We start from the raw sequence: 27458 nt of genomic DNA, 5'->3' as shown, positions 1-27458 counted from the left end.
ATAAATCACTTAAGAAAGGTTTAATAGAGAAGAAATAAATTTGGGAACTGCCACAAAAGTAGCACTGGGTCTTTACGGGTTAAAATAAAATAAGATAAATTATTTCAACAAATATTACATTTATGAAGTTAAGTGGACCCACATCTGCCCACTTGTCTGAGTCCATCAAGACACAAGGCAACAACCCTGGAGGACAGGGAGCAAAAGCAGATACACCAACCAGAAAGGTTAATAACAGCTCTCCTCATCATCATATTCGACACAACCAGCAACGGGTCTAATTATCATCATTATGGCCTGCAAGGACATCTACTTATCCCTGTGAGTGGCAGGACACATGAGCACCCCTCCTTAACCCACATCTATTATTTAATCAAACTGTTCCTTCTTTTGGTAGCACTGGATGAGTATGTGTATGTGTGTGAGAGAGAAAGAGAGAGAGAGGCAAGCCTTTAATTTCTAGCCTTTTGACTTCCACAATCGCCACTCACATGACAGGAAGGTGCAGTTTATGCTGCCAATCAGGCAGAAGGAATGCATGTTATTAGGAGAGTACAGTGGAAAAACGTGTGGAGGCGGGACATTTTCAGAGGGGGGGATTTTCCGGATGAGGCTGGCAGACTTCATTTCTTTGATAGTAGATGGAGGAAAGCAGGTATCTGTTCGACGAAAGCATTAATGAAGCTTAGTTTTAGTGTTAAGATAGTAACTTAGAAAGGCTGGTTCATAGTCTCAAATGGACGGACAGCCATCAGCTAAACTAAATCTTCCCCATTGTATGATTAAATACACATAATCTGAAATTGGTTTTGTATTTTAACACTCCAGATAGAGTATACACTTCACTGTAGGTGAGTTCAAAGAGAACTTTATTTGTCTTTGGTTCATTTATTTGTGTATTTGGACCCAAATAGTTCATAAACTTTGAATTTGAACCCTCCAGGTGCTGCAAAGCTATCTTTATATTCCTTCCTCATTTGTTACATCTATAACTTGTTACGTCACGACATTTACATATATAAGGTCAAGACTTCCAACGAACATTTCTCCAAGTATGACATAATTGTTTGTCAGCAGCAGTGGTTGTAGTCCATACTGAAAATATGCCCAAACTTTGAGATGATTACCTAAAATGTTCAGTTGCTGACTGTATGAACGAACACAAGTGGCTGAAGGGGACAGAGAAGGACAGTAAACAAACTGGAGGGGGTGGGGCATGAAGTGGCTCACTTGCATTTAAATGGCCAGCGCTCAAAACGACCTTTCTGGTGTCGTTACTCAGAAATAGGGTTGAAGATGGACCTGTGGAGTTGAATTATGAAGAATTCTGACCCAAACATAGCATTTACAGTTTATGTAGACCACAGCGAAATGTTTTAAAATGCATAATTTCGATTTGCTGCTAACCTTAACTAACCCAACACAAACCTTAACGAAATTTATGAAAATGATCGAGGATTATGGTTCAATGTCAGGTTATAAGATTAATATTAACAAAACTCAGGTCTTAACACTAAACTACAGCCCACCGAACAAGATCAGGAATTTGTACAGATGGAATTGGGAAGCAGAATCTGCAAAATATTTAGGTATCATACTAACCAAAGATTTTTGAGGCAAACTTTGCCCCCCCACCCCAAAAAATCTTTTTTCACTATTTGGTCTAAATGGACAAACTATGTTAAATTTGTAATGGATGTGAAGTGAATACATCGGTGATGTGAATACAATATACATTGATATGATGATATGATATACATTTGTGTTTAGGTTAATGTAAACATACACACCTTAATGTGTTTTATCTTGTTGATGAAGTAGTGGAGTAAGCCCTCTCCTCCAGTTCACTTTTCTTTCTTTATTTATTTTGTTTGTTCTGTATTTGACTAAAAATCTTGGATTAGCATCTTCTTTCATTTTGACATGTGGAAATTGAATTGTACCCATAAGGGAAGTTTTATATAAATTGCTTTTCCAAATAAACAAAGAATTAAAAAAAAAAAAAAATGCATAATTTAATTTAACAATCTCACTCCTTTAAGGAAAATGCTGAGATAAATATGCAAAGATGTTTAACTGCAACCTGTACATTTCATGTTGCTTGTTACAAATAAAAATAATGGTCAAAAACTACATGAAAAAGTGAAATAACTTCCTACATGTAATTTCAAATTGCCTAAAGAACATGGCTCCTCCTCTGAATTCAGACAGCACCTAAATGCTCTTAAAACCAGGAGAAAACCCAGCCCTGCATTATTAAGCTGCAGCCCCCCTGGGTGGGCACCCCGCTGGTTTGCAGATGAGCACCATTCAAATGAATGACAGGACTGTGTTTTTTTTTTTTTTTCCATGCAGAGGTAGAAATGGTCTGAACACAGCATTAGGCTCTTTTGCTGTCTTTATTCAGACCACAGTTCATTTTACTATAATAATTAGTGCAAATGAAGAGATACCATTAGGTAGTTCTTGTAGAGGTAGAGTGTGAATGTGAGAGCAAATGAATAATGGGTCAATAATGTAAAGTGCTTTGGGTACCTTGAAAAGCGCTATAGAAATCTGATCCATTATTGTTATTATTATTATTATTATTATTGTTTATTTAACCAAATCATGGACATTGTATTTATGACACACAGAAACCACAGAGCAAGAAGAGCTGTAGTTGGAGCTATAATACATTGTCTGGATGCCTGATATAGTAGTTTTACAGATAGCTGCAAAAGGAATTGTGAATAATAATAATATTACAACACTTATGTGGCTCCTAAAACATGGAGCCTACATTACACTTCGTAAACAAGGAATCCAAAGTCTAAACCACTGACACAAAGCCAACCTGTTTTATGATATAAATTCATTCAACTCAACCTGTCAGCAACCTGTTGATGGGAGGGAGAGTGTGGACCGTTGTTTGCACTTGTTCATTTCACGATTAGGCCCAGTGACAAATCAGCTCCTTGACTTTGTTGCAGTCACTGGTAATCTCAGCGGTGAAAACACTAAATTTACTTAAATTAATTTTTTTGTAACGAGTAACGATATTGTGCATTAGACATGTATTGGAGTAGAAGTATGCAACTGAGTTAGGAAATGTAGTGAAGTAAAAGTGAAAGGAAACAAAACAAGTGGTGCCAGGCACAACAAACTCCGCCCCTTGCACGTATTGTAGCTTATTTTGGCATCGATCCAGCTGATGTCATTATGTCAATACGTGTAGTGTTGTCAGTATATCAATTGCCTCTACATATGGGCCAAGTCTGAAGTAAAAATTGAAACAAAACTCATGTCTTTATAGACATGTGAAATGTCACCCATTATAAGGAAATGGTGAAAAAAAAGAATTAAAAAATGTATACAAAATTTGAACTTTGACCTACTATTCCCAAAATGTAATCAGATCTATTCTGGGTCACTGGCAATCTACAAACCCAATTTGGTATGAATTCAACCATGTTTTGCTGCTAGAATGTTAACAAACAAACAAACAAACAATAAATAAATATCCCTTGCCTCCCATTTGGGGGGCGGGGTAATAAAAAACACTCAGTAAAATACAAATTTGAGTAACTCGAGTAAAGTAGTGAAGTTTTATTACTTTGTTACTATACAACACTAGCTCTTCAAGTGGGTCAACATAGTGACCAGTGTCCAAAACAGTGGACCATTTTCTCTTTTCTTTATTTAATTATTAATGATTAATAATTATTATGATTTATTTCTATCCCAAATTAAAAGCTGGTATTAAGTTTCTTACCAGAGCTTTGGCCATATGGACCATGCCATTTGCAGTGATTTGATTGTTCCTCAGCAGCAGGACCTTGAGACCAGCTGTCTGCCACCTCAGACCATCACAAAGCTCTTCCAAACCTGGATAACATCATACCCCGAAAGCAGAAAATGATGAACTTCACTTCCTGTCCAAGCTTGTGTTGGTTAGCAAAATAGTATTGACAGATGTTAAGTGGGAGTGCACTGCTTTACTAACTATAAAAAAGGTTGCCTTTTCATACATGATCACACATATCCTGTATTAATTAGACAAAATGTAAGCTGGACTATGCAAGGGCATAATGACCCCTCCCACAATATTGACCATTACTGATGCTTTACTGCAGATACTTACCAGTGTTTTCAAATTAATAACATCTGCACAAGGCCACAGTACAGGGTGGTGTGTTACAATTACAAACTCTGTACATAATGATTAATATTCTCATTTTATGCAGTGTTTATAACATCAGAAAATGCTTAGCTTAGCATAAAACCAGAGAAATCCGTTAAAATAGAAGAACCAACATTGTATCCACAGTAGATCTATTTCCGTAAACACACTAACTGTATATTTTGTAATGGAAAATATTTAGCGAAACAGCTAAATCTGAGGGTTTTTTGCAGCCTGTCCAGCCGTCCGTCTTTCTCAATGAGAAATCCATCTGGAATTGCAAGGCTTGAATCCAAATATGAAGGCGGGACTAACAGGTGCAGAGTAAACCAATCACAGATAAGATGGACGTGACGCTTTTGTCAGAGAAACTTAAGAATAATAATAATGTAATCTGTAATTCAATCCTTATTTTTGAATCAAACAACCGACAACAGTTGTAAAGATATTTGCGGACATGGAACTAACTTTGACTTTGCGTATGACGCATTGCGAAACACCTACCCCCCAGACTTGTGATTGGTTCGGTATAGAATAGATTGTGCATATTTCCCAGCGACTGGCCCAGTTCCAGACCGTTTTCTTAGTATTGAATACACTGAGAAAACCGGATGGCTGACCAGGCTAGATTTTTTTTGCCCACTTAGGTTTTTTTTTTTCTCTTTTTTAAAAAATACACATAGGAAGCATTTAACTTGTGGTTGATCATCTGACTGAATAACTGTTTACAGCATCTTCCCAGATATTTTGATATGATGAAAATTACAGCAATTTAAAATATTCAACCTCTGCTGTACTTTACCGACTCTAATTATTACTACAGCCATGTGTAACATAACCCACAGCGCCACCGTCTGACCACACAATGCAGCCTAGTTTATTCACTCTAACACACTTAATGGAAACCTGCATCACTTGCACTTGTTTTTGACAACTGTTCAAAAGTTTGTTTCAAATTCAGGTGACATTTTCTACAAACACAACTACAATTTATTTTCGAAACTGAAATTAGTGGTTTGTTAGTCCTCTGCAGCATCACTTATCAGCCACTGGTTGTCAAAAAAGTATGACCATCCCTAATAAATTACCCTTTTGTCTTAGTTTTGACATATTGGCATATACGTTTTTCGTCACTGTGCATCTCACTACAATACTTTTCTTTTATCGAGTATCAAATACACTTAAACCCCTGTGGATACTCACTAAGACAAAAACTGGTGACGCTGTAGCCCAACAATGTGATTAACACATGACTTTTGAGTTCTGTTTTATTTAGTGATAATGATAATAATAAACATTATTTTGAACATAAGTAGGAAAAAAATATAAAGGTGAACAAAAGGCAAAAAAGAAATTACAAATTTAAACAGAACACTCCAAAATATTGAAGGTAATAAGCTAAACAAATAAAGCATAACTATTTCATTGTGTCTTTTTAACAACCCTTTATTTCCAAAATGCAAACACAGTGGTAAATGCACACTTCTGCACTGTACCAAATGTAAACTTCTTACCTGCATCTGCAATAGCATTGTTGCTGAGTTCAAGGATGTGCAAGGTGTTGTTGTAGCGTAGCAGGTCTCCAAGCTGCAGTGCATCCTGGTAACTGTTCAGTCGGTTGTTGTTTAGGTGGAGCTCTTGCAAAGCTCGATTGGACTTGAGAGCAGTAACTAAAAGCAGCAATGAAAGAAAACATTTCAGAAACATTTTTAACACACTAGTGCATTGTGTTGTATTTGAGTTCTTCTCTTGATTTGAAATAAAAAACATAATTGTACAAGACGAAATAAGTTTTTCTTGGAAGCCAGCGCTTGTTCCCGAAGTTACTTGAATCTGCAATTTATCAGGCAAGTGACTATTTTTGGTCATTTCTGCACACAGTACAAGACAGTGACAGCAACAGCTCCAGTGAGGACAGTGAGTCAACAATCTCAGGTCCAATGTGGTCTACAGGGTCTGTAAGGTCCACCTCTGCATGAACAGTGAGTGGACCTGCTTTGTTAGGTACCATGAAGTAATGGCACTAATGTAAGGAATGATGTTCAAAGGGAGAATGTGGATGTGGACAGGGGTCTGAATCAGGACTGATGTTGGTCTAATGTTCTAAAATACATGTTCCTTTCACCTTACATGTCTTTTTCTTGTTTTTTTTACATATACTTTTTGAATTTTTTACCATTTTTATTTATGTATTTATTTATTTTTGCCACATATGGACAAGGAACCCAATATGGTAACTTCACTGACCTTGACTATTATATCATAATACATTTTTTTTTTTTAAATTTCACAAAAGTAATAAAGTCTTCTTAGATCCTCCAATAACACACTAAGGTTGAAATTTGGAATTTCAGAGTAGAACAGAATAGAATCTTTATTTGTCACAACACTGACAAGACAAGAGTTGCTTTTCCATTGGACATCTGTGCAAAACTGTACCAATATTTACTAAATGTCAAAAAACGGAAGTGCGTAATGTCGGTTTTTCCATTAAATCACAAATGCGATGATTTGTTTATTTATTATTGTGAGATGACATGAGAAGTCATTCCATAAACATGGCGACAAACGTAAATATCATGTTGATTTACAGATGTATTCATTATTATAATATTTTACCCCTCTATCCTGTACAAATTTTAAAAATAATTTGGCTTCCTGGTGTGTCCACACATACCACGCCATATTTCTTTTAAAACTCTTCTTTGCCTGTTCTAATGTCCGTCAACATCTGTTTTTTTTTTCTTTTTATTTACGTGACTCTAGTTGCGAAAAAAAGGTTTTTCCATTGCAGTTTTGCTTGATATACCATTTGTACTACGCCCAAAAAACCACCTCTTGCCAGCGCAAAAACTTTTAATCAAAAAATGAGAGTTTTGGTGAAATTTTTCCATTAGGTAAATTTTTATGCACAATTTATATTCGCTCAATTTGAGGGTCAATGGAAAACTGACTAATGACAGTGAAATGGGAGCTGTGAGAGGCCCAAAAAACAGGTGTAAAATACAATTAAAAATAAAAAAATTGGCATCTCAATATATACGTATTTCTCTGAGTGCCTTATAAAGGTAACATAATATAATACAAAGATAATTAGAAAAGTATAAATGATGACAAACACCAACTCTTTAGAGCAGCAGAGGAACCCGGCAGTGGCGGAAATCAGAGCCTGTGCAAATTGCTTTCTTTTCCTTTTAGAAGTGGACGAAAACCAGCCCACCTTAATTAATACCTATTGACTGTTTTAAATTGGTATTAGGTCTGATTCATTTAACATGTATGTCCTTTAAGTGCCAAAAACTCGGGCCTCGTGGTGACTTGTGACTGCGATAGACTGATTGATAGTGAGTGGACTTGAGCATGAAAACGAGAGCACAGCAGGAGTCACCGCCTCCTGCAATTACTGCCGCAAAGATCAAGTGGTACTCCCTCAGCACCTTCGAAAACCTCAAGGCCCTGTTTTACAAATGTCAGTGTATACAGCACTGTTAAGACTCAGTTGATTATGGTACTTTATCACAGCTTTAAAAATGTGTTTTGGAGACATTTCTTGTATTTATGTGTGATGGTGAGGAGCGTTCTGCGGGCATTCCTTGTGTACTGTACTGTTGTACACATGTCCGTGTTGCCTGGGCCTTTGCTGCCCTTGCATCCAGATCGATGCCGCAGATTTGATCGAGGCTGTCGGGCTGCATGTGGAATGCCAACATTGTCATCAGTCACAGTGGGAACCAAATGGTGGAATCGGTAGGATTGATCCGGTCGACTCTACCGTGAGCGCCCAATCCCGCAATCAGAGGCCCCTCCGATCGAAGGCAATGATCCTCAGCCGGGACCCCCTGCAGGGAGGGAAGGGGAGGTGGCAGCAGGCTCGGTAAAGGCGCAGAGAATACGGTGGGGGTGAAGGATGAGCGTGGGAGGGAGGGGTGGGCTTGTGAGACCCCTAAAATATCAAAGAGATCCAGGAAGCGGCTGAAAATGTTGGTTGGAGGAACACGTTGCAGTGGGGAGGAGTGGGCAGCATACTGTGTCCATTTGGGTCTTTCTCTGCTCACAGCTGAGTGAGGATGACAGGTTGTTTTGTTTTTTCTTTTTTTTTGTTTTTTGTCCTGATAAAATGACATAAAACATAGACTTTTCACAAAAAAAAGCCTTAGCAACGTACAAAATAATGTCAAAATACGGTTTGCATGTTATGCTTTAGGGCAGGGCAGTAGGGGGGTGTATGACATCCTCCAGCATCATAATCATAAGTGTGAGTGCTCCACATCTATCCATCCATAAACCCCCCTCTGAGTGTTGTTTATCAGTTGCTGCCCATAGTGTTTGTATTCATCAATGCCCAGCGAAATAACAAGTCACACACAATATTTCGTTGGACCGCCTTTAGCTTTCATTATGGCATGGATTCGCCGTGGGATCATTTCAATAAACATATGCAATGTCACTATAAACATCACAACATTTATTTTCCGTCGAGAGTTGTATTCATTTTTGGCCAGTATCTCGTATTGATGATGGGAGAGTCGGACCGCTGTGTAAAGTCTTCACATCACATCCTAAAGATTCTCAGTGGGGACTCTATGGTGGCCGATCCATGTGAGAAAATGCTTCTCATGTTCCTGAAACATTCATTCATTCATTTTCTGAACCCGCTTTATCCTCACTAGGGTCACGGGGGTCGCTGGAGCCTATCCCAGCTACTTATAGGCGAAGGCAGGGTACACCCAGGACATGTCGCCAGTTCATTGCCTGAAACACCTTTAACAATCTGAGCCTGATGAATCCTGGTGTTGTCATCTCTGAATATGTCATGAGGGAAGGAACAATCCATTCTACAAAAAATATGGTCATTCTCTAGAGCTGACCGACTGAACAAACCCCAGATCACAACACTGCCCCCACAGGCTAGTGCTGTAGGCGCTAGGCCTTGAGGTGCCGTAAAGAGGGGGGGGGGGGTGAACATGACAAATTCATGGGGCCCAGCATTTGTGGGGGGTCCATAGAGGAGTGGAGCGGCTCCAGTGTATACAGGCAAGAAGTTGTGAAAATTTCATGTAAGATCCGCTGTATAATAGAGGCTGGGGCACCAATAAGGGGGGGTAAACTTGACAAATTCATGGGGCCCAGTGTTTGTGGGGGGCCCATAAAGGAGTGGAGGGGGCCAAGTGCATATAGAAGTAGCGAAAATATCGTGTACAATCCGCTGTAGAAGAGAGGTGTAGAATTCAGGAGGCGAACGGTGAATGCAGCTTTAGTTTCAGTTACGTTTTTGGTATCATAATTACGATGTTGTTCATTGTGTGCCCCACCCCTCCCCACTCCACCCCTGGTCCGACAGATGGATAAGATGGGAAATGTCCATTTTTGTAAGGTCCACAATGATTATGCTTTCATGGGGCCCATGATTGGTAGCGGCGTCCCTGAATAGAGGCATAAAAGTCAGGAGTCGGACGTCGAAAGCATATTAAGTTTCAGTTTCGATTCACACCAGCATAAGTTACATTAGTTATGGACCCCCCCCATGTATACCCCACCCCCACCCTGCTCTGACAAATCAACAAGATACTGAATTTTATGAAGGGTCCGCAACGTTTATCTTTCATGGGGCCCACAACTGGTAGCAACGCCCCTGACTAGGCCTGATGGGTAATCACTTCATCTGCCTGTCTTCTCACCTTGATGCGTCCATTACACTGGAACGGGGCCAGTCTGGACTCAGACCACATGAGCTTTTTCCATTGAAACACAATCCAACCTTTATGCTCTCTGAAACTAATGGTTGTTTAAGAAATAGGAATTTTAAGGGGTATAACACACTTTCATGGTTTGATTATTTATTTAAAATTGTATTTTTTTTTTAGGATTGTGGACTTATATTAACTGTTTAAGCATGTGAGTGTGACTATGTAGATGTAATATCACGGAAAAAAAATATTAGACCATCAAAAGTCATCAAAAACAATGGTTATGCAATCAAGTACGAACTCCTGTGTGTATCATGTGACTAAAACAGACAAAAAAAATAACATGAAATGCCTAAAAGCACTGTTTTTGGCAGTACAATGCCATAGATACTGATGTGATTTTGGTTATTATCAAGAAAAACATGGAAAATGTCTCGATACCAGCTCTGAAATTAAACTCTTATGAGCTATTTTTGTTGTTATTATTATATTTATCCAAAAAAATGTACCTTTAGTTGTACCCGGCATTAAAACAAACAAGAAATTGAAAGAAACAAGAGGTGGTCTAATAATTTTTTCCATGACCGTATATACAAGGCATATAAGATGAGGTTTCCTTAAGTATGTAGAGGTCTTAGAACTCATGTTGTTGTTTATTATTTACTTCTGAAAATAAGACATTTTTGGACCTATATTATTACAGTATTTAAAGACACGAAGTAAATCTGCTTACTGATGAAGCCAAGACACATACCAATTCTGCAAATAAACACGACCTTCCACTATTGGGACGCTTATTTCCAGAAAAAAACACCTCTGTTTTATGCTAGTAGGAAAAACCCTACATATGTGTAATGCGAAGTTTTGGTGCAGCTAAGGTCATATTTCAGTTTGAGAACTATACATATTTAAATGTGTACATGTGTGTATGCTCATATGAGTGTGTATGTGTGTGTTGGTGTGCGTTCTGGCTGCCAGAGCCGTTATAGATGTGTGCAGCGGTGTGTAAAGTGACAGGTAAGAGATTAGGCCTCTAATCCGGGTCCAGACCTGCAGAGAGGGTCACAGGTCAAAATCTGGTCCTGCTGGCCACAGGACACACACACAAAAACAACCGCCCCCACACACATGGACACATAACCCATACACATTGAGAATTCATCCACATGGTCCACACTCACCACAGAAGGAAAAAAAAAAAAAACAAATATAATGAAGGTGTGTGTACCCAGTGTGTAGAGGGGCACACCACTGAGCTGGGCATTGTGAAGGTGCAGGACTGAGAGCCGGCTGGTCAGCAGAGCTTTAGATAGACACTGGGCCGGATAGTCCACCATGGGCACGTTACACGCATCCAGTCTGGACAGACGCACACTCTGAAACACACACACATATACACATATATAGGTATTGCCCTGTTAAGACAGAGACACATGCACAATGATATAGACAGAAAGACGGACAGACAAAAACAAAAAAAAGAAAAGAAGACAAATGTCCCTGTAGCTCACCAGCATGTCCTATCAAGAATCAATAACAACTTGAATTTGTGAGGTTGTCAGGTTCTGTCTCTATGTTAGAGTCCTGTGGTTTTGATGCAGGAGATCAATCTCCCAATAGAAGTGGGTGGTACTTTCACTGGAGGAGAACTCAACAAATTCAGTGAAAGTCCATATATGACTTCCTGTCAGTGCTCAATAGTAACTATAGTGATATCTGGAACCATTTCAATTTAATAAGCCATCAATAAGTAAAGGCAAATTTTTAATGTTTAAAAAAAAAAATCATAAAAAATTGAAAACTACGAAAAAACTTTGTTGACATTGTCCAAAGGAAGCTACATAATTTTTAAAAAATGAATCTGACCAGTAGTTTCAGAGAAGAAGATTGCTGAAATGTAGTCATTGGTGACCTTGGTTTAACCCTTCAAGGTCACTCAAGGTCAAAGGTGATGGACCCAAATGAAAGTTCATATATGACTTCCTGTTACTGCTAAATAGTAACTATACTGATACCTGTAACCACTTTCACGTTATAAACCATCAAAATATGGACCATTATAAGTAAAAAAAAATCAAAAAAATCACCAAAAATTCCAAAAAACTACATTTCTCAAAATTATAAACATACTTTGTAGACATTATCCCAAGGAAGGTACATATAACATTTGAAATGAATCTGACCAGCAGTTTTGTAGAAGAAGATGTTTGAAAAACTGCTAACGAAGACGAGGACAACACCAGACACAGTGCCTTCACAACAGCTCATGGTGTATCGGCCGGTGAGATAAAAAGGTGAGAATGTGTAATGAAAGAAAGGTGAGAGAGTTTCACCATCGGTCGCCAAACACATAAAAGGAGGAAGGTAGATACGCACTTAACCCTGGACTGGCCTGCTTGTCCTCTGATATCTAATATATACATAGAAGCAGAAAGAAGAAAAACAGAGTCTGAGTCACACAGTGATCAGGGCAACGGAGAATGAAGAGGACAGTTCATGGGAAAAATACCGGAACCAGTAATTGTTAAAGTACTGACAAACTTTTACCAGTTTACAAAGAACATTATTATTGTTTGTTGAAGTCATGCACTGCTCATGTGATCAACGTAAGGTTAGTATTTGTAGTATTTGATTGTACTAGGGCTTAGTGATGCAGAAAAAAGTATGATCAAGAGATTTTTCTATACTAATCAATTTCGATATATGTCACAGTATATTTGATAATGCTTTATACCTTCCAGTACAGCTCTATAAATAAAATCAGTCTCCAAAAGTTATAGTAAATTACATAAGTAAACTAAGTTAAACTAGGTTAAATAAATGGTGCCAGTTGGAAGAGTTCCCTGATAATGTCTGAAAGCTGGACTTTAAAATACTGACATGGGAAATGCTTTTTATCCTTTTGGCATAATGACAGATGGATATGGAAGTAAATCAGTCTCATCAAACTTTGAATATAAAAGTTATTGTATTTCTAGCACTGAATTTTTTGCAGTGAAATTAAGCATCTGAATCTTTTGTCTCTGAATTCAACTCCTCATGTTTTTAATACCCCGAAATTCCAGGTGTAAAATTCAGATCAAACATCGGGGAAACCAAGGATAAGCGATCAATTCTATCTCAAGTCGACTGACAGCCAGCCAGTCAAGTCATGTTAGGTTGGTCATGTGACACCAATGCAGGAAGGCAGTCAACTAGTGGGGGTCCGACCCCCAGATGTTTGATCTGAATTTTATACCTTGAATTTTACCATCTGAATTTGGCCTATTGAATCTGAGTAACTTGAATTAATATTACTTGATTTTTTTAAATGTGATTTTTTTTATTCTGAATTTATGAACATTGAAAAATAAAAGTGGTATTGAAAATATGAAGAGTTGAATTCAGAGGAAAAAAATTCAGACACTTAATTTCAGTGCAAAAAAAAATTCAGTGCTAGAAATTCATTTATTCAACGTCAATTAAAAAGTCCAAAGCTTACCATCAACAATATAAACAATCAAGGGTGTCAAAATCCTTTTAGTTGAGGTTCCACATTCAGACTAATATGATTTAAAGTGGATCAAACCAGTAAAATATCTATCTAACCTATAAATAAACTACAAATCCTCTTTTAGTGCAAAAATGTAAAATTACATGAAAATGTTTACATTTGCAATGTATCTTTTGACAAAAAATGTGAATAACATGAACAACCAGAAATGTCTTAAGAGAAGTAAGTGTAATTTTAACAATATTCTACCTGTTACTAAATGTTTTGTGTATCTGTAGATCCACTGTGATTTGTAAGTTGTAATGCACGTGTCTAAATGACAAACTGAGGCTAAATACTGTTAAAATTGCACTAATTTTTCTTAAGAAATTCCAGGTTGTTCAAGTTATTCATATTTTTTAGAGGAAAATAAATTGCATAATGTAACTTTTTTTTTAGCTTTTACTTTAATTTTGTAACTTTTGTCACCCTAAAGTTGACATTATTTCTAGGTTATTATGCTATTAGTATTTTACCGGTCTGGCCCACTTGAGGTTAAATGTGTTGTCATATTCTTACATGACACACATTTCACAGGAAATAAGAGGAAAAGGATGTCAAAAGGAGTAGAGAGAGAAAAGGGTAAAATATGGAAATGTATTGATACATAATTAAGTAAATAATTAATTAAGTATTTGACAAACAGGTATCAGATGACAAGTTGTCTCTGTGATAGTTGGTTCCGTCTCATTGGACGGTGGACTGATGGGTTTTGTCTTTGTCACATCGGTGTACGTTTCTGCAGGAACATGGCCCACATTCATGGTTTTCATGTGTTTACACTGAGGGAACTTCTCACCCTGTTTGCTCTGCCCTGCATCTTCAATCCGTGTAATGTGCAACAAACTGGCTTTCTTGGATGTACATTATCCCCCGGAGAAAGCCTACAAGAAAAGATTACTATTCCACTGCATCAGCCAACCTGCTTTATCAAATGAGCGAGGGCCCTCCAACCCGATGTTCCCATACTGCTGTTGTCAGAAATGTCAAGATGGGTTGTAGATTCATAGTACAAAATCATATCCAGCAAGGACAAGGCACCCTGGAAGAGACAGAAAAAAAAAGCAGCAAAAGGAAAAAATGAAGAAAGCAAGGCCCCAAATTTGACAGGAATGTTATGAAGTTCTTTTGGAAGGAAAAAATAGCCTTTAATCTGATACAAGGGAAGGCCTGAATATGAAACTGTATTGGAATTGGAAGACGAAGATGAAGAAAATAAGTTTTGCTCATAAAACTCACATTTTCTTCCAGTTGGGCTGCCTGCAGATTGATGAAATCAAAGTGCAGCGATTTCAGGACGACTTCCAGAGCTTCACAGGAGCGGTGGTCTAATCGCTCACCTTGATAGAGGCAAGCAATCAAACAGAAGATAATTGGGAGGCTGTTTGCTAACAGGCAAAAATTGCACGGCTCTAAATGTGCTTTATACTTTTTCTGAAATGAACATTTCAGCAAAAATCATGGCAAAACAACTTCCTTCAGAGGCAAACTTTATCCTTCTGCGTGTATGTGTGTGTGCGCATGTTTTCTTTTAATAAAGCACTGAGGCATAATCAGAAACAGAGAAGAGAAATAATGAAAACAGCTCCAGTTACGAGACCCATTTTTTCATGATTGGTCTTCCAAGATGTGAATTCCAAGGCTTTCATTGATTACCGACTGCCTGCAGAAAAATGTAATCAATGTAGTTGATAAACATACAAACTAGTAAAACAACTTCCCCAAAAACAGTTTACCTACCGAATATTTGGTCACGATGATGCGGTACAACAGACCGAATCAGTCACTGTTCCGTAAAATTAACCCTGACTCGATCCAACTCAACAAAAACGCAACACGTTATGTTTAAATACAGTTCTACAGTGGATACAGTTGCGGAAAAAAATATTAGACCATCAAAAGTCATCAAAAACAATGGTTATGCAATCAAGTACTAACTCCGGTGTGTATCATGTGACTAAAACAGACATAAAAAAAAAACATGGAATGCCTAAAAGCACTGTTTTTGTCAGTACAATACCATAGCTATTGATGTAAGAACTGAAGTAATTTTGGTTATTATCAAGAAAACATGGAAACTGGATAGATATCAGCTCTGAAATTAAACTTTTATGAGATATTTTTGTTATTATCATTATCTTTGTCCAAACAAATGTACCTTTTAGTTGTATTAGGCATTAAAATGAACAAGAAATTGAAAAAAAACAAGGGGTGATCTAATAATTTTTTCCGTGACTGTATATTAATGCTGTAAAAGTGTTACATATACACTTGCTAGGTATGACAGTTTTTTGTTTTTGCTTGTTTTTACTGCTGGCAATGACAATAACAAAATTACTATCAAGTTTTCGTTTCATCACCTCATGCACGCCTGTGTAATACTGTGGTAAAGTCACATGTTTTTGTCTAAACACACTAGTATATTAATGAAAGGCTCAACTTCATTCACTGCCTTTCAGTTGGAACACCATCTTACAACCATATACTTTGCATTAATCCTTATTTTATCTTTATTTATACATTTATTCTAATATGTACTATTCTGATTTGGATCTGTAAGTATTATTCCGGAGAAATTATTGGAATTATTGGAGAACGTTATTCTTAACAAAACCAAAAATCATATCTTAATATCTCAAAGAGAAATGATAATTAAATGTGAATGCTCTAATAAACCTTTAAGTTTCTTAATTAATCTAATTATACTCATGGGAAATATCATATTCATAAAGCAAAATTCTCCAGATCCCTCCCTACCATCAATATCTTTGTTAAAGAATTACAATTGTATTATAAAACATTAGTCTTAACAAAAAACGCAAGTGTAAACGTACCCTCAAATTGTTTGATCATTTATTTTTTGTAAACATTTTATAATTTTGTTTTGTTTGTATCACATTTTTTGTATCATTATACTTACCTCCATATTGTTTGAAGCAATATGTGGAATGTTTGTGTTGCTTTCCTTTGAAATTTGTGGCAACTAATAATTTTCAATAAAGAAAGAAGGAAAAATAAATACATACATAAATAAATAAATATTATTCCACTATGTATATTCATGCAGTGGAGCTTCATGTAATCGAGCAACATTTTAACCCAGTGTAAACTTCTAAACTCCTCCTGGATCTCATGTATAATTTATATACAGTTCAGGCTAACTGCCGCCATTGGGTCGGCTGTTTTATCAGGTTACAATGAATGAATGAACGAATGTCAGAATACATAGAAAACATGTAAACATCATTATATCATTAACACTAATCTTCTGCTGTTTTACTCCAGGTTTTATTCAATATATGTTAAATGTTTGTTAGTATTTGGGTGACTTATACTCATGGGAATACAGGTCACACTAAAGCTGACATCTGTTTATTTGTATGTCTTTTTACTACTGTGTGCATAATTCCAGCATGTTCTTATTGAATATTAACAAAAAGACTGAAAAAAAAAAATCTATAAATGCTCATTACATCCCTGCAAAAAAAATTAAACAGCTAAGATTTTACAGAGTACTGTTAACCCTTTAGGCACCAGAGGTTTTTTTTTTTCATTCAGTTATGCTGCTTGTTGAAATATTATGACTTTGGTGCTTTAAGATACGGAGCCCTTTAGGGGACATGGAGAGAATTTTTTTTTTTTTTCAATATTTTCAATTAATGTTTTAATGCCAATCTGACATTGTCTTTCCTCACCTGTACGTCCATCTATACCCGTGAAGTTGTTCAGAGTATTGCATTTAGTTCTTACTTAAGTCATCCCGGACCGCAAGATCCGAATCCGCTTTGCGATGAGAAAGTCCACTCCCGCTGAAGAATCTTCTAAGATGTTTTTCACTAACATCGAGCCCGTGTCTACTGCCAAGCACTGTTTTAATATCTTTGTATTTTAGGCCCAGGTGAAAGTACAACTCAATAAACTTCTCCCACTGTATTGTCGTGTCTGTTTTTTTTTCCGTTCTGAGCACGGATGACCTGGAAGAACAGTTTTGCGATATCTGATTTTTTTTCTCTCAATGCCCCCTTACAAGCTCCGTATAAAGCAGCGTACAACTTTCATCACAATTTTTTTCAAATTTGTAAAACCTGAGTGATAGCCTAATTATCAAACAACAAATAAACCAAAATGTCATTCAGGCTTTTTCGGAGATTTTGTCGCGGACTGCATTGTGGGAATGGGAATTCCACGCAGCAGTAATTTCACTGTCTCTTGATGAGTGCTGAACCCAAATGTGGCCTTTACCTCCATTCACCGACTCGACTCATTGTTTAAAACAACTCTGGTGGACTGGAGAATTTTACGTTGTAGCGATCTGGCTCGTTTTTGCACCAAATCTGTGAAAACCCGCTTTGGAATGGTCGCCATACCCACAGTGCACTTTGCGACAACATTTCCGACTAAATTTAAATACTAATGGATGAGTGATAATTAGGCTATCACTGGGGTTTTACAAATTTGAAAAAAAAATTGTGATAATAGTCATATGCTGTTTTAAAGGGGTCATATTTAGCTAAACCCACTTTTATTAGTCTTTGGTTCATTTATTTGTATCTTTGGACCCTAATAGTTCATAAAGTTTGAATTTGAACCCTCCAGGTGCTGCAAAGCTATCTTTATATTCATTCTGCAAAAATCGAGTGGATTTCTACAACCCGTTTCAATTCCTGCTTAATTTGTTACATCTATAACTAGTTACATCACAACATTTGCACATATAAAGTTAAGATTTCCAATGAACATTTCTCCGTACGACAGTACGGAGAAATATTCAGTATTTCTCAGTACGACATAATTGTTTGTCAGCAGCAGTGGTTGTACTCCATACTGAAAATATGTCTAGAACTTGGAGCGATTACTTAAAATGTTCAGTTGTTGGTTGAACGGGACAGAGCAGCACAGCCAACAACCTGGAGGGGGTGGGTTCATGTGCGTTTAAAGGGCCAGCGCTCAAAACAACCTTTCTGGTGTCATTACTCAGAAATAGGGTTGAAGATGAACCTGTGGAGTTGAATTAATGAAGAATTCAGACCCAAGCAGAGCATTTACAGTTTATGTAGACCACAAGGAAATGTTTGAAAATGTACAATTCCATTTAAAAAAGCAAAATATCAGTTCTTTAAAGAGTTAATATGCTACAACTGAGCGAATGCGATTTCTTGTAAAAATTAAGGTTAAGTAAGTTTTTTTTTTTTTCACGAACACTATATTATTCCAACGTTCTGTCAAATTCCACATAAACTCTCATTTTTATTTGTCATAATACGGTTATTTTTATTAATATATCTATAATACAGTATCTTATCTTGACGTACAAAGTGAAGGAGGTCTTCATAATCTGAATATCACATGAACATTGAGTCACATGTTATGGCTACTTTAGTGTCTGATTACAGTTACTGCTGGGTAATCTGATTACTAAACAGAGTCAGACTCCAGATCAAACTGTGACTGATGAAACAAATCTATATGACTTTACCGCCTCTCTCTCTCTCTCTCTCTCTCTCTCCTGGGTTAATTCTTATCTCCGCGGCCAAGAAGGGGAAATGATAATTACTATCATAATTATTTCCAAAATGATTTTTTTTCTCTCTGTGTTTTAACAATAATCACTTAACTGAGCGATGGCAGAGGGCGTGTGAGGTGGAAGGGAGAGCCATCTGAAATCCTATTTTTCTAATCCGCCCTGCGTCGGGAAGATAATAAGGCAGCGACACCCGCAGTCAGATGTCATCAGTGCGTGACGACAGTGACGCCCATCGTGGCATCTCGCACAAGTTTACGCTGCTGCTGGAGACTCGTGTGTCTGCTCCTCTGCTCTGAGAGCTAACACAGGCCAAACACCTCCCTGGAAGATGTCCAGCAGGTTTGGATGTTCAGATGAATGACATTTAAATTTAGAATTAAGTTATGGTTATGGTTAGAGCTAAGATTAAGTTCAGGATTAGGGCTATGATATGAAGTTTAACCTACAATTATGACCTCATAATTATATTCGGGTCTTTCCATGAAACTGGGTTTATTTTGGTACCTGGAATCAGGAATGTGTAATAACCAACAATGTGCAGTAATGGTAAAACATCAGTGTGGAATAATCATAATCAATAATGCACAATAATGAATAATGTGCAATAATCACAATCCGCAATGTGTAACAATCAACAATGGGATAGGGGGCGGGGTGTGTGTGAGTGTTTTGTTTTGTTTTTTACTGTTTTTACTGTTGTTGGTTTTTTTTTTTTTTACTGTTTAATACTATTTAATTATTTGTTGTGTATTTGGGTGCTTCTTTGAAATTGGGATTATTTTGGTATTTTTGCCAGTTTATTAGACCCAATAATAAAAGAGAAATTTAGACATGTTTCCCCCCAGGATGTACCTAATGATGACCTCAGAAAAATGCAAAAAAAATGATACTCTCGCTCTGAGCCATCCCAAAATTAATGAATTTTTAATAAAATACTGGGGCCAAAAATAGGAACAAAATCAGGACATGAAAAGCTACAAATTGCTGTTGTAATTGTGCCTTAATAAAGTGTTTCAATAAGTTTTATTTGGTGTGTGTGTGTGTGTGTATATATATATATATATATATATATATACCCCCCCTTTTTTTTTTTCCTGGTATTTTTTTACACTTGAATGAAGCAATTGTAAAACCCAATAATTCCCCCCTGAGATTAATAAAGTATTCTGATCATTCTGATTCTGATAAAGACCCAAACATCCACTGTTGAAAAAAAAAAATCTACTGATGTAAACCTTTAATATCTGTTGACCCACTAATCCTATCATTACATGTAAATAATTGGTGTAAAATGCAGTTAATCATCTTTTCATGGTCATCAGACATGACCCATTTGGACGTTCAGAAGCTCTGTAGTTACCGTAGAAACAACGTCATCTTCTACAACATTGATTCACCAGTAAAAGCCATGGAATTGGATCAACTCCATGGGGACAGCATCTCCGCTCAAAAAATCTCCATGTGAACGACTGATGCAAAGTCAGAAATGCCCATTTCTTCTAAACTGCCCCTCTTCAGATCCATTTATTTTATTGAATTTCTCTGCAGAATTTATTTAGTTCTACTCCATAAATGTCATTGCCTGTACTGTATCCAAAGGTTCAATAAATCAATCATTAAGGAACATGACAAGCTTTTTTCATGAAGGAACCTATATAAACAATTTAGCTTTTATTCCTATAGACCCTATTGAAAGAGAAATTCAGGTTCTCAGGAAAATCACCGCTTATCAATTAATTGTTAATCAATCGATAAGGTCAATCAACAAATTATTAATGGATTAACCGATAATTCGCATCCCTAGTAAAGAGTCATCCACGTGTTACTATGGCCACCTGTCCACGTGTTACCATATTAAAACAGAGACTTTTCAAAATTTTACTCCAAAATTTATTTTCAGCAGTTGAACATAATATGTAAAAGGTTTTGTCCTACTTCATATCAGTTTCTGTCGAGAACCGCATGTTTTGAATTTTTGCGTAAAGCTTAAAAAATTTATGTCAGTTTCAAGTCCACATGCTACCAAGCAGTAATTTGACATTTTTCACCTAAAAGTTTTATTTCCCCAAATTTTGTTATACAAAATGTTAACCCATAAAGACCCAGTGCTACTTTTGTGACAGTTCTCAAATGAATTTTTCTCTATTTTTAACTTTTCATAAGTAATTTAGCACAGTTTATTCTAATATTATGCTCCGTATTTTGCATTTTTAAGTAAAAATCAGGTATTTTCTTATATTTAATTTACTGATCATGTAGACAGTCCATAAAAAGCAGAGATTAAAGATGAGGGTTATAAAAACTGTAGAAAATTGAAGAAAAAGTGACATTTGCAGTAAAATCTATCATGAACTGAACATAAATAAAAGTGTCTCCATCCACTGTTATTGATCTAACTCCATGGGTTTTACTGGTGAATCAATGTTGTAGAAGATGACAGCGTTTCCACGGTAACTACGGAGCCTCTGAACATCCAAATGGGTCATATCTGATGACCATGAAAAGACGACAAACTGTATTTTACACTAATTATTTACATGTATTGATAGCATTAGTGGATCAACAGGATTTAAACATTTTAGATCAGTAGATGATTTTGTTCGCTGATGGATGTTTGGGTCTTTATGGGTTAAAGTGCTTCTAAATACCTACTCAAATATATATAATACATGCATACAAGTTACTCTGCTTACATGACAGAGACTGTTGAACACCAAATGTGTCCATGTGTGACCGCTTGATCAGACCCTGCAGTAACCACAGCTGTTCATTATCACAATATACGACAAAAATTATATTGCAATATGATGTACGATTATATCACAATAACGCTGGTGTATGAGAAAAATGGTTCAAGAATAAAAGTCAAGGAACTTTACCAAATTTGGGTCACTGTTAAGTCAAAAGTGTCCCTTAGCTATAGTTTGAGATAAAATATTGGGTCAAAATGTGGAATTCTCTGGGTTTTTTCCTCGTTTGTGGGTTATCAGGTCTACTTTAAAACCATGTCTGTACGTTACAATACATTGGCTTTTCACATTCCATTCCATGTAATAATAATTAATCTACTACATAAATATGCATGAACCTATGCACAGTATGTACTTTGCCATATATGGTGAAAACATTAGTCGACCAGCACTTTTGTCATTTGTTTTCCAATTAGTCTTATCCAAGTATGTAAGATTTAGCTTATTTTATCTCTGAAGAAGGTAAGTTCTCAGAAAAAAAAAAAAAATAGGAGACCAATGTAATTATCGCTACTGTTTTATCGGCTGTTAACCAATCAGATTTAGTCTAAAGCTAAATTAATTTAAAGCTAGACTTTTACGCATTTAGGTTCAGGCTGACTAATTTGGCTTTTGGTTTGAAACCTGTTCTATTTATCTGTATTTATTAAACTGTAATGATTTATAAAGGTAATTCAGCCATAGAAAATTAGCAATATTTAAGAGTTATAATCTTACTTTTACTTTATTTAACATCTCAAACATTTGTCTTCATGTGTGAAAAATGAATTTCAAAAGGTTTACTAAGTGATATGAACAATAATAATCCTTATTTTGTCCTTTCCATGCAGTATATATATGCATATGAAATAATACTAAATAATGGTAATCATTTAAGAAAATATACAAACCAAAATATCAAAATAAAATGCAGTGAACTTCTTATACAAATATTATTTGTCCTATGCTTGTCTCTGTTTCTGCCCACTGAAGACTTCATTTATCAACAATTTATGACCACACACATTTCTGGAAAACTTCTGGAAAAAAAACAAAAAAACAAAACAGTAGTAACTAGTAAGCCCTCACTCAGGTTCAGGTTCAGACTGAAGTTTTACTGTTATTTTTTATTTTTTGTTTCTTGAGAAATCATACAGCAAATATTATCTTGGAATATACATGTGTTGTTTACTGACATAGACAGTATATTATGTCCCTATCCACCTGTATAATATGTCCATAATATGTATATTGTCATACATAAACACATTATTATGTCCTATAACATATTCATTGGACTTTAATTATATATATTGTATATAATTATTATATTGTATATTATGAGATTTATTATTCTGTATATAGTATAGTATAGTATAGTATAGTATAGTATAGTACACTATACTATACTATGCTATACATATACTATATTATATGCAGATTAATAATCATTTCAATACTCTGTATTGTAATGCTTATTAATTTGTATATAGTATAGTATAGTATAGTATAGTAGAGTAGAGTAGAGTAGAGTAGAGTAGAGTAGAGTAGAGTAGAGTAAATCACTGAGCTGCACTTTGTCACACATGCTTATTATGCACTTTATTTTGCTCTCCTGCTAGGGAATGTCTTTAATACTGTATATTATGATATTTATTCATCTGTATATAATATAGTATAGTATAGTATAGTACACTATACTATACTGTACTATGCTGTACTATGCTGTACATATACTATATTTTATGCAGATTAATAATCATTTCAATACTGTGTATTGTGATGCTTATTAATCTGTATATAGTATAGTATAGTATAGTATAGTATAGTATAGTATAGTAAATCACTGAGCTGCACTTTGACAGACATGCTTATTATGCACTTTTTTGCTCTCCTGCTACGGAATGTCTTTTAAATGGTAAATGTGTTTTAGGTGTACTTTTCTTATGTATGTGTTTTTATGTGTCTGTTTTTTTCGGGGTTTTTTTAATAATTTTTTATCCTTTTTTTATCTTATTACTGGGACCTGAGCACAGATTTCCTTCTTCATGTGCTACATTGAATGAACGACAACAAACAATCCTTGATCCTTGAACCTATAGTATAATATAGTATAGTATAGTATAGTAATATAGTATATTTATAGCACCCCAAAAATCTATCCTGTATTTATTATGTGGATACTGTCGACTGATTGCACTTCTGGTTTGATACTAAACTACACTTCATTCCCTTGTACATGTGTAACGACAGTGAAGTTGAAGATAAATCAACACACTTTCCTCAGTGCTGATCTTCGCGTTGGCGTAAGGTGTAATAAATACATTGTAATGCTTAAACCTTCCCTCTGAGATTTAACCGATTACACTGATTTTTTTTTTGTTTGTAAAATCTGCAGAACTACGTCTGATATTTTTATTAGTTCATTATTACATACTCTCCATAATTACGGCAGAATCAGTGTATCATGAATGTCATATAAAGTCCACAGTCATATTTAATAATGATGGAGTGAGGCGTTGAGCTTACCTTTGAGATCCAGACATTTCACACTGCCACCTACACATACACCCTGCTGAGAGAGAGACAGGGAGAGAGGTAGAAGCAGGAGGTGTGAGGAAGAGGCGCGAACACACACACACACACACACACATACACAGATATTTGGCAACAGCACAGCACCATCCACCCTCCCCAGCCTCTTTCCGCTCGGCCTCTCCATCCATGCCACACTGTACCGGTTTGATCAGAGAGGTTTATTGGACGCCAGAGCATGAATTATGAATTTCACACAGTTTACCGCCGCCGTTGATGGTGACACGGCGTCCTAATTAACCAGTGTATAATAATTAGAAACAGCTGGTCATCAGTTGATGTGTTCATTTGCCAGAGCCAGTGTTCCACATACATCTAATTTGACTGCATCAATCACCGGAGGTGGCAGATTTGTGCGGATGGTGGAAAACAGATTTTTTTTTTTTTTTTTTTTTTTGCGACTGACAAGCACAACAGGGAAACAGGATGGGAAATTAAAATTAGGAAAAAAGCCTCCCTTTATGGATGACAATCAATATGTGGATTCTAACGAGGACCGGTGCTCAAATGGTAAATGTAGTATGTTTGGGGACATAAAATATACTGTTTATCTGCATGAAGCATCAAGTTGCATCATGTGGCCACTAGGGGGCAATGATGTGATCACTTTACAGTAAAATGAATTGTATTACAGCTTTTTTATTCACTTTACGTCATTTTTTTCTATCACCAAAACCTTACACAAACAACAATATTTGCTTTGACACTGTCCGGTGGATGATAATAATGTAAATGGAGTGTGTATGTGTGTTTGTAGACTACCATAGGTTACAATAACAAACAGGATATGCAACCTGAACTTAAAAAAAAGGGGGGAAACATTGAAATTACATGGCAAAACTATTTCAGTACTAAAAACAATGTCTGCATCAGTAGGTGATGCTCAAGCGTTTAAAGCTCCAGTTGACCACAGGACACACACACACACACACACACACACACACACACACCAACCGCACAATCTAGGAATACTTCCAAAAATAATCCCCATTAACATGTTTGGAACCTACAATTAATTATCAAGTGTGCAATCACAAGGTAAATGTAGAAGATTGAATGTGTAATGTTTAGTGACATCTAGTGGTGAAGTTACAGATTGCCACAAATGTTTGTTTAGTTTGTTTAGAGACATCAGGGCTCAGAAGTGACTATATTTATATCTCTAACTGTTTCCATCTTATAAACCATCAAGGTATGGCCCATCATAAGTAATTCAAAATTCAAAAATCGCAATTTCTCAAAACTGACAAAATTTTGTAGAGACTGTCCCAAGAAAGGTACATTAAAAATCTGAAAGGAATCCGAACTGCAGTTTCATCAAAGAAGATGTTTGAAAAAATTGCTAAGATGACAAAGATGAAAAAAATGAAAATATCAAAAACATTGACAACGAAGACAATGATGACGAAGAAAAAGACGATAAAGATGAAGATGACGACGAAAACGACGACAAAGATGAAGACGATGACAAAGACAATGACAACAAAGACGACAATAATGGACACAGCACCTTCACAATAGATCGGCTGGTGAGGTCAAAAAGTGAGTGAGCACTTGAATAAAAATGCTAACTGAAGACAAATGTTCAGTCACGAGACTGAACTGGAAGATTTGTACAAACCCATTGTTCGTAAGAATCTTTGTGACCTAGGCATTAGCGCTCTTTCCTTGAAAATGACAACATCCGGTCTCAGAAAATTAAGAAAAAACATTAGTTTTTGGTCCGTTTTTCCATTTCTGTCAGGTAGTAAGTTTCTTTTTTGTTATTAGAAAGAGAAAACGAGAATCAGTTCATTTTTTAAATTTGGTTTATCTGTTGTGACACTGAAAAAGAAAAACGCTTGGAAATTCGATTTTAATTCTTCTCTTTTAAAAGGAAAATCAATTAACCACTAGTTTTTCTTTTGTTTCTGAAAAGAAAATCCAGTTACCAAAAGATACACTGACTGGATACGTATAAGACTTGTTAAGTTTACTTACGAGAGCTGGCATGGGAATTTATGGTCAGTAAAATAATAGGGTAAGGGGGTGGGAGTATATAAGTTGAACTTCATTCTGCTCCTTTTCGAAAATGTTTTCTGCTTTCTATAGATTTTTCTTGTATTGGTTTTAAATGTTGATATAATCAAAATAAACAATCAAATCAAATCAAATGTGTGGAGGAATTCTACTGTGGGCCCTGAAAAGTCTTGCTTCGTCCCTGTGAGTGGATTCACAAACACACTCAAACCCGGGGTTTCTTTCGGTGACACCCCCCCCAACCCCCACCACCACCCCCCCATCCCCCCATCCCCCCACCCCCTTCCCTGACTCATCTTGGCTGCCTGTGTGGATGCCGCCTTCTTATTTGCGAGCAGCGCCTTGTTTCCTCTCATTGCTAAATATGATTCATTGTTCAAAGGGACACGCGGAGTACAAAAGGACTTGGAAAGCCTTTCTCGCTCGGCTCTCGTGCTGCAGAGAGGAGAGCAAGTCGAGAGACAAAAGGACGGCGGCCATAATGTGCTCCTGTTGAAAGAATTAGACAGATCAATGGGACATAAATTGCACTGTTTATGTATACAAGAGGCTGGTGTGTAATTGGTAGAGGTGGTTGAATTTCCTCCCTTAATCATCTTAAGCCAGATACACACACATACTCATGCACAAATATGCACATATACTCTGAGTTGGATCAGGCTGTGGGTGCATATGTGAGTGTGTGCTTTAACATGCAGCGCTTTATGTTCAATGAAAGAGGCCTTTTGTCACCAGAGGCTCACAATGAAATAAGTAAGGACAAAAAAATAAATAAATAAAAATAAGAAAAAACTCACAACAGCTGCTATTTCTATGTAAACATAATTCACAAAATACAATCAGTCTGGAATTAATGGTTAGGACTGAAATCTTTAATCATGTCCTTACAGTGCAGCGTTTTTAATACCCAACTGAGTTCTGATATTGTATCAATCAAAAATAAAAATAAAAAAAGGATGTGTTTTTGACTCAGTTCTATTAATCACATAGGTATGGAAATGACATGAAAAAAATCAGACTTCTCTACTAGATTTATTACAAAAAAATAAAAAAAAATAAATAAATTGTATTGCAGAAGTTGTACTGAAAGTTGTATTAAATTCTAAGTTGGTATTTTGGTGTCATTTCATTCTTTGCAGAAGCTCCTAAGAGACATTCATTTTGGTCATGAAACAGGGATGTTGTTACATTTTTTGCACCAAACAAAAGT

The 27458-nt window shown here is 36.3% G+C and overlaps 1 protein-coding gene across 1 annotated transcript in view; it reads right to left on the bottom strand.

Moving 5' to 3' along the window:
- The window catches only part of LOC115413249 (protein phosphatase 1 regulatory subunit 37), a 114395-nt gene that overhangs the window by 70056 nt on the left and 16881 nt on the right, over window positions 1-27458 (bottom strand). Inside the window, exons 3-8 of the mRNA XM_030125983.1 lie at window positions 24164-24209; window positions 14621-14721; window positions 14304-14423; window positions 11078-11225; window positions 5677-5832; window positions 3755-3867 (exon numbers count right to left, since the gene is read on the bottom strand). Coding sequence (XP_029981843.1) covers window positions 3755-3867; window positions 5677-5832; window positions 11078-11225; window positions 14304-14423; window positions 14621-14721; window positions 24164-24209 — 684 coding nt within the window. The remainder of the gene's footprint in view (window positions 1-3754; window positions 3868-5676; window positions 5833-11077; window positions 11226-14303; window positions 14424-14620; window positions 14722-24163; window positions 24210-27458) is intronic.

This window comes from Sphaeramia orbicularis, chromosome 22, assembly GCF_902148855.1.
Source record: "Sphaeramia orbicularis chromosome 22, fSphaOr1.1, whole genome shotgun sequence".
In the NCBI taxonomy this organism is placed as follows: Eukaryota; Metazoa; Chordata; class Actinopteri; order Kurtiformes; family Apogonidae; genus Sphaeramia; species Sphaeramia orbicularis.
Note: the sequence above shows the minus strand (reverse complement) of the source record. Positions and strands in the feature narration are given on the sequence as shown.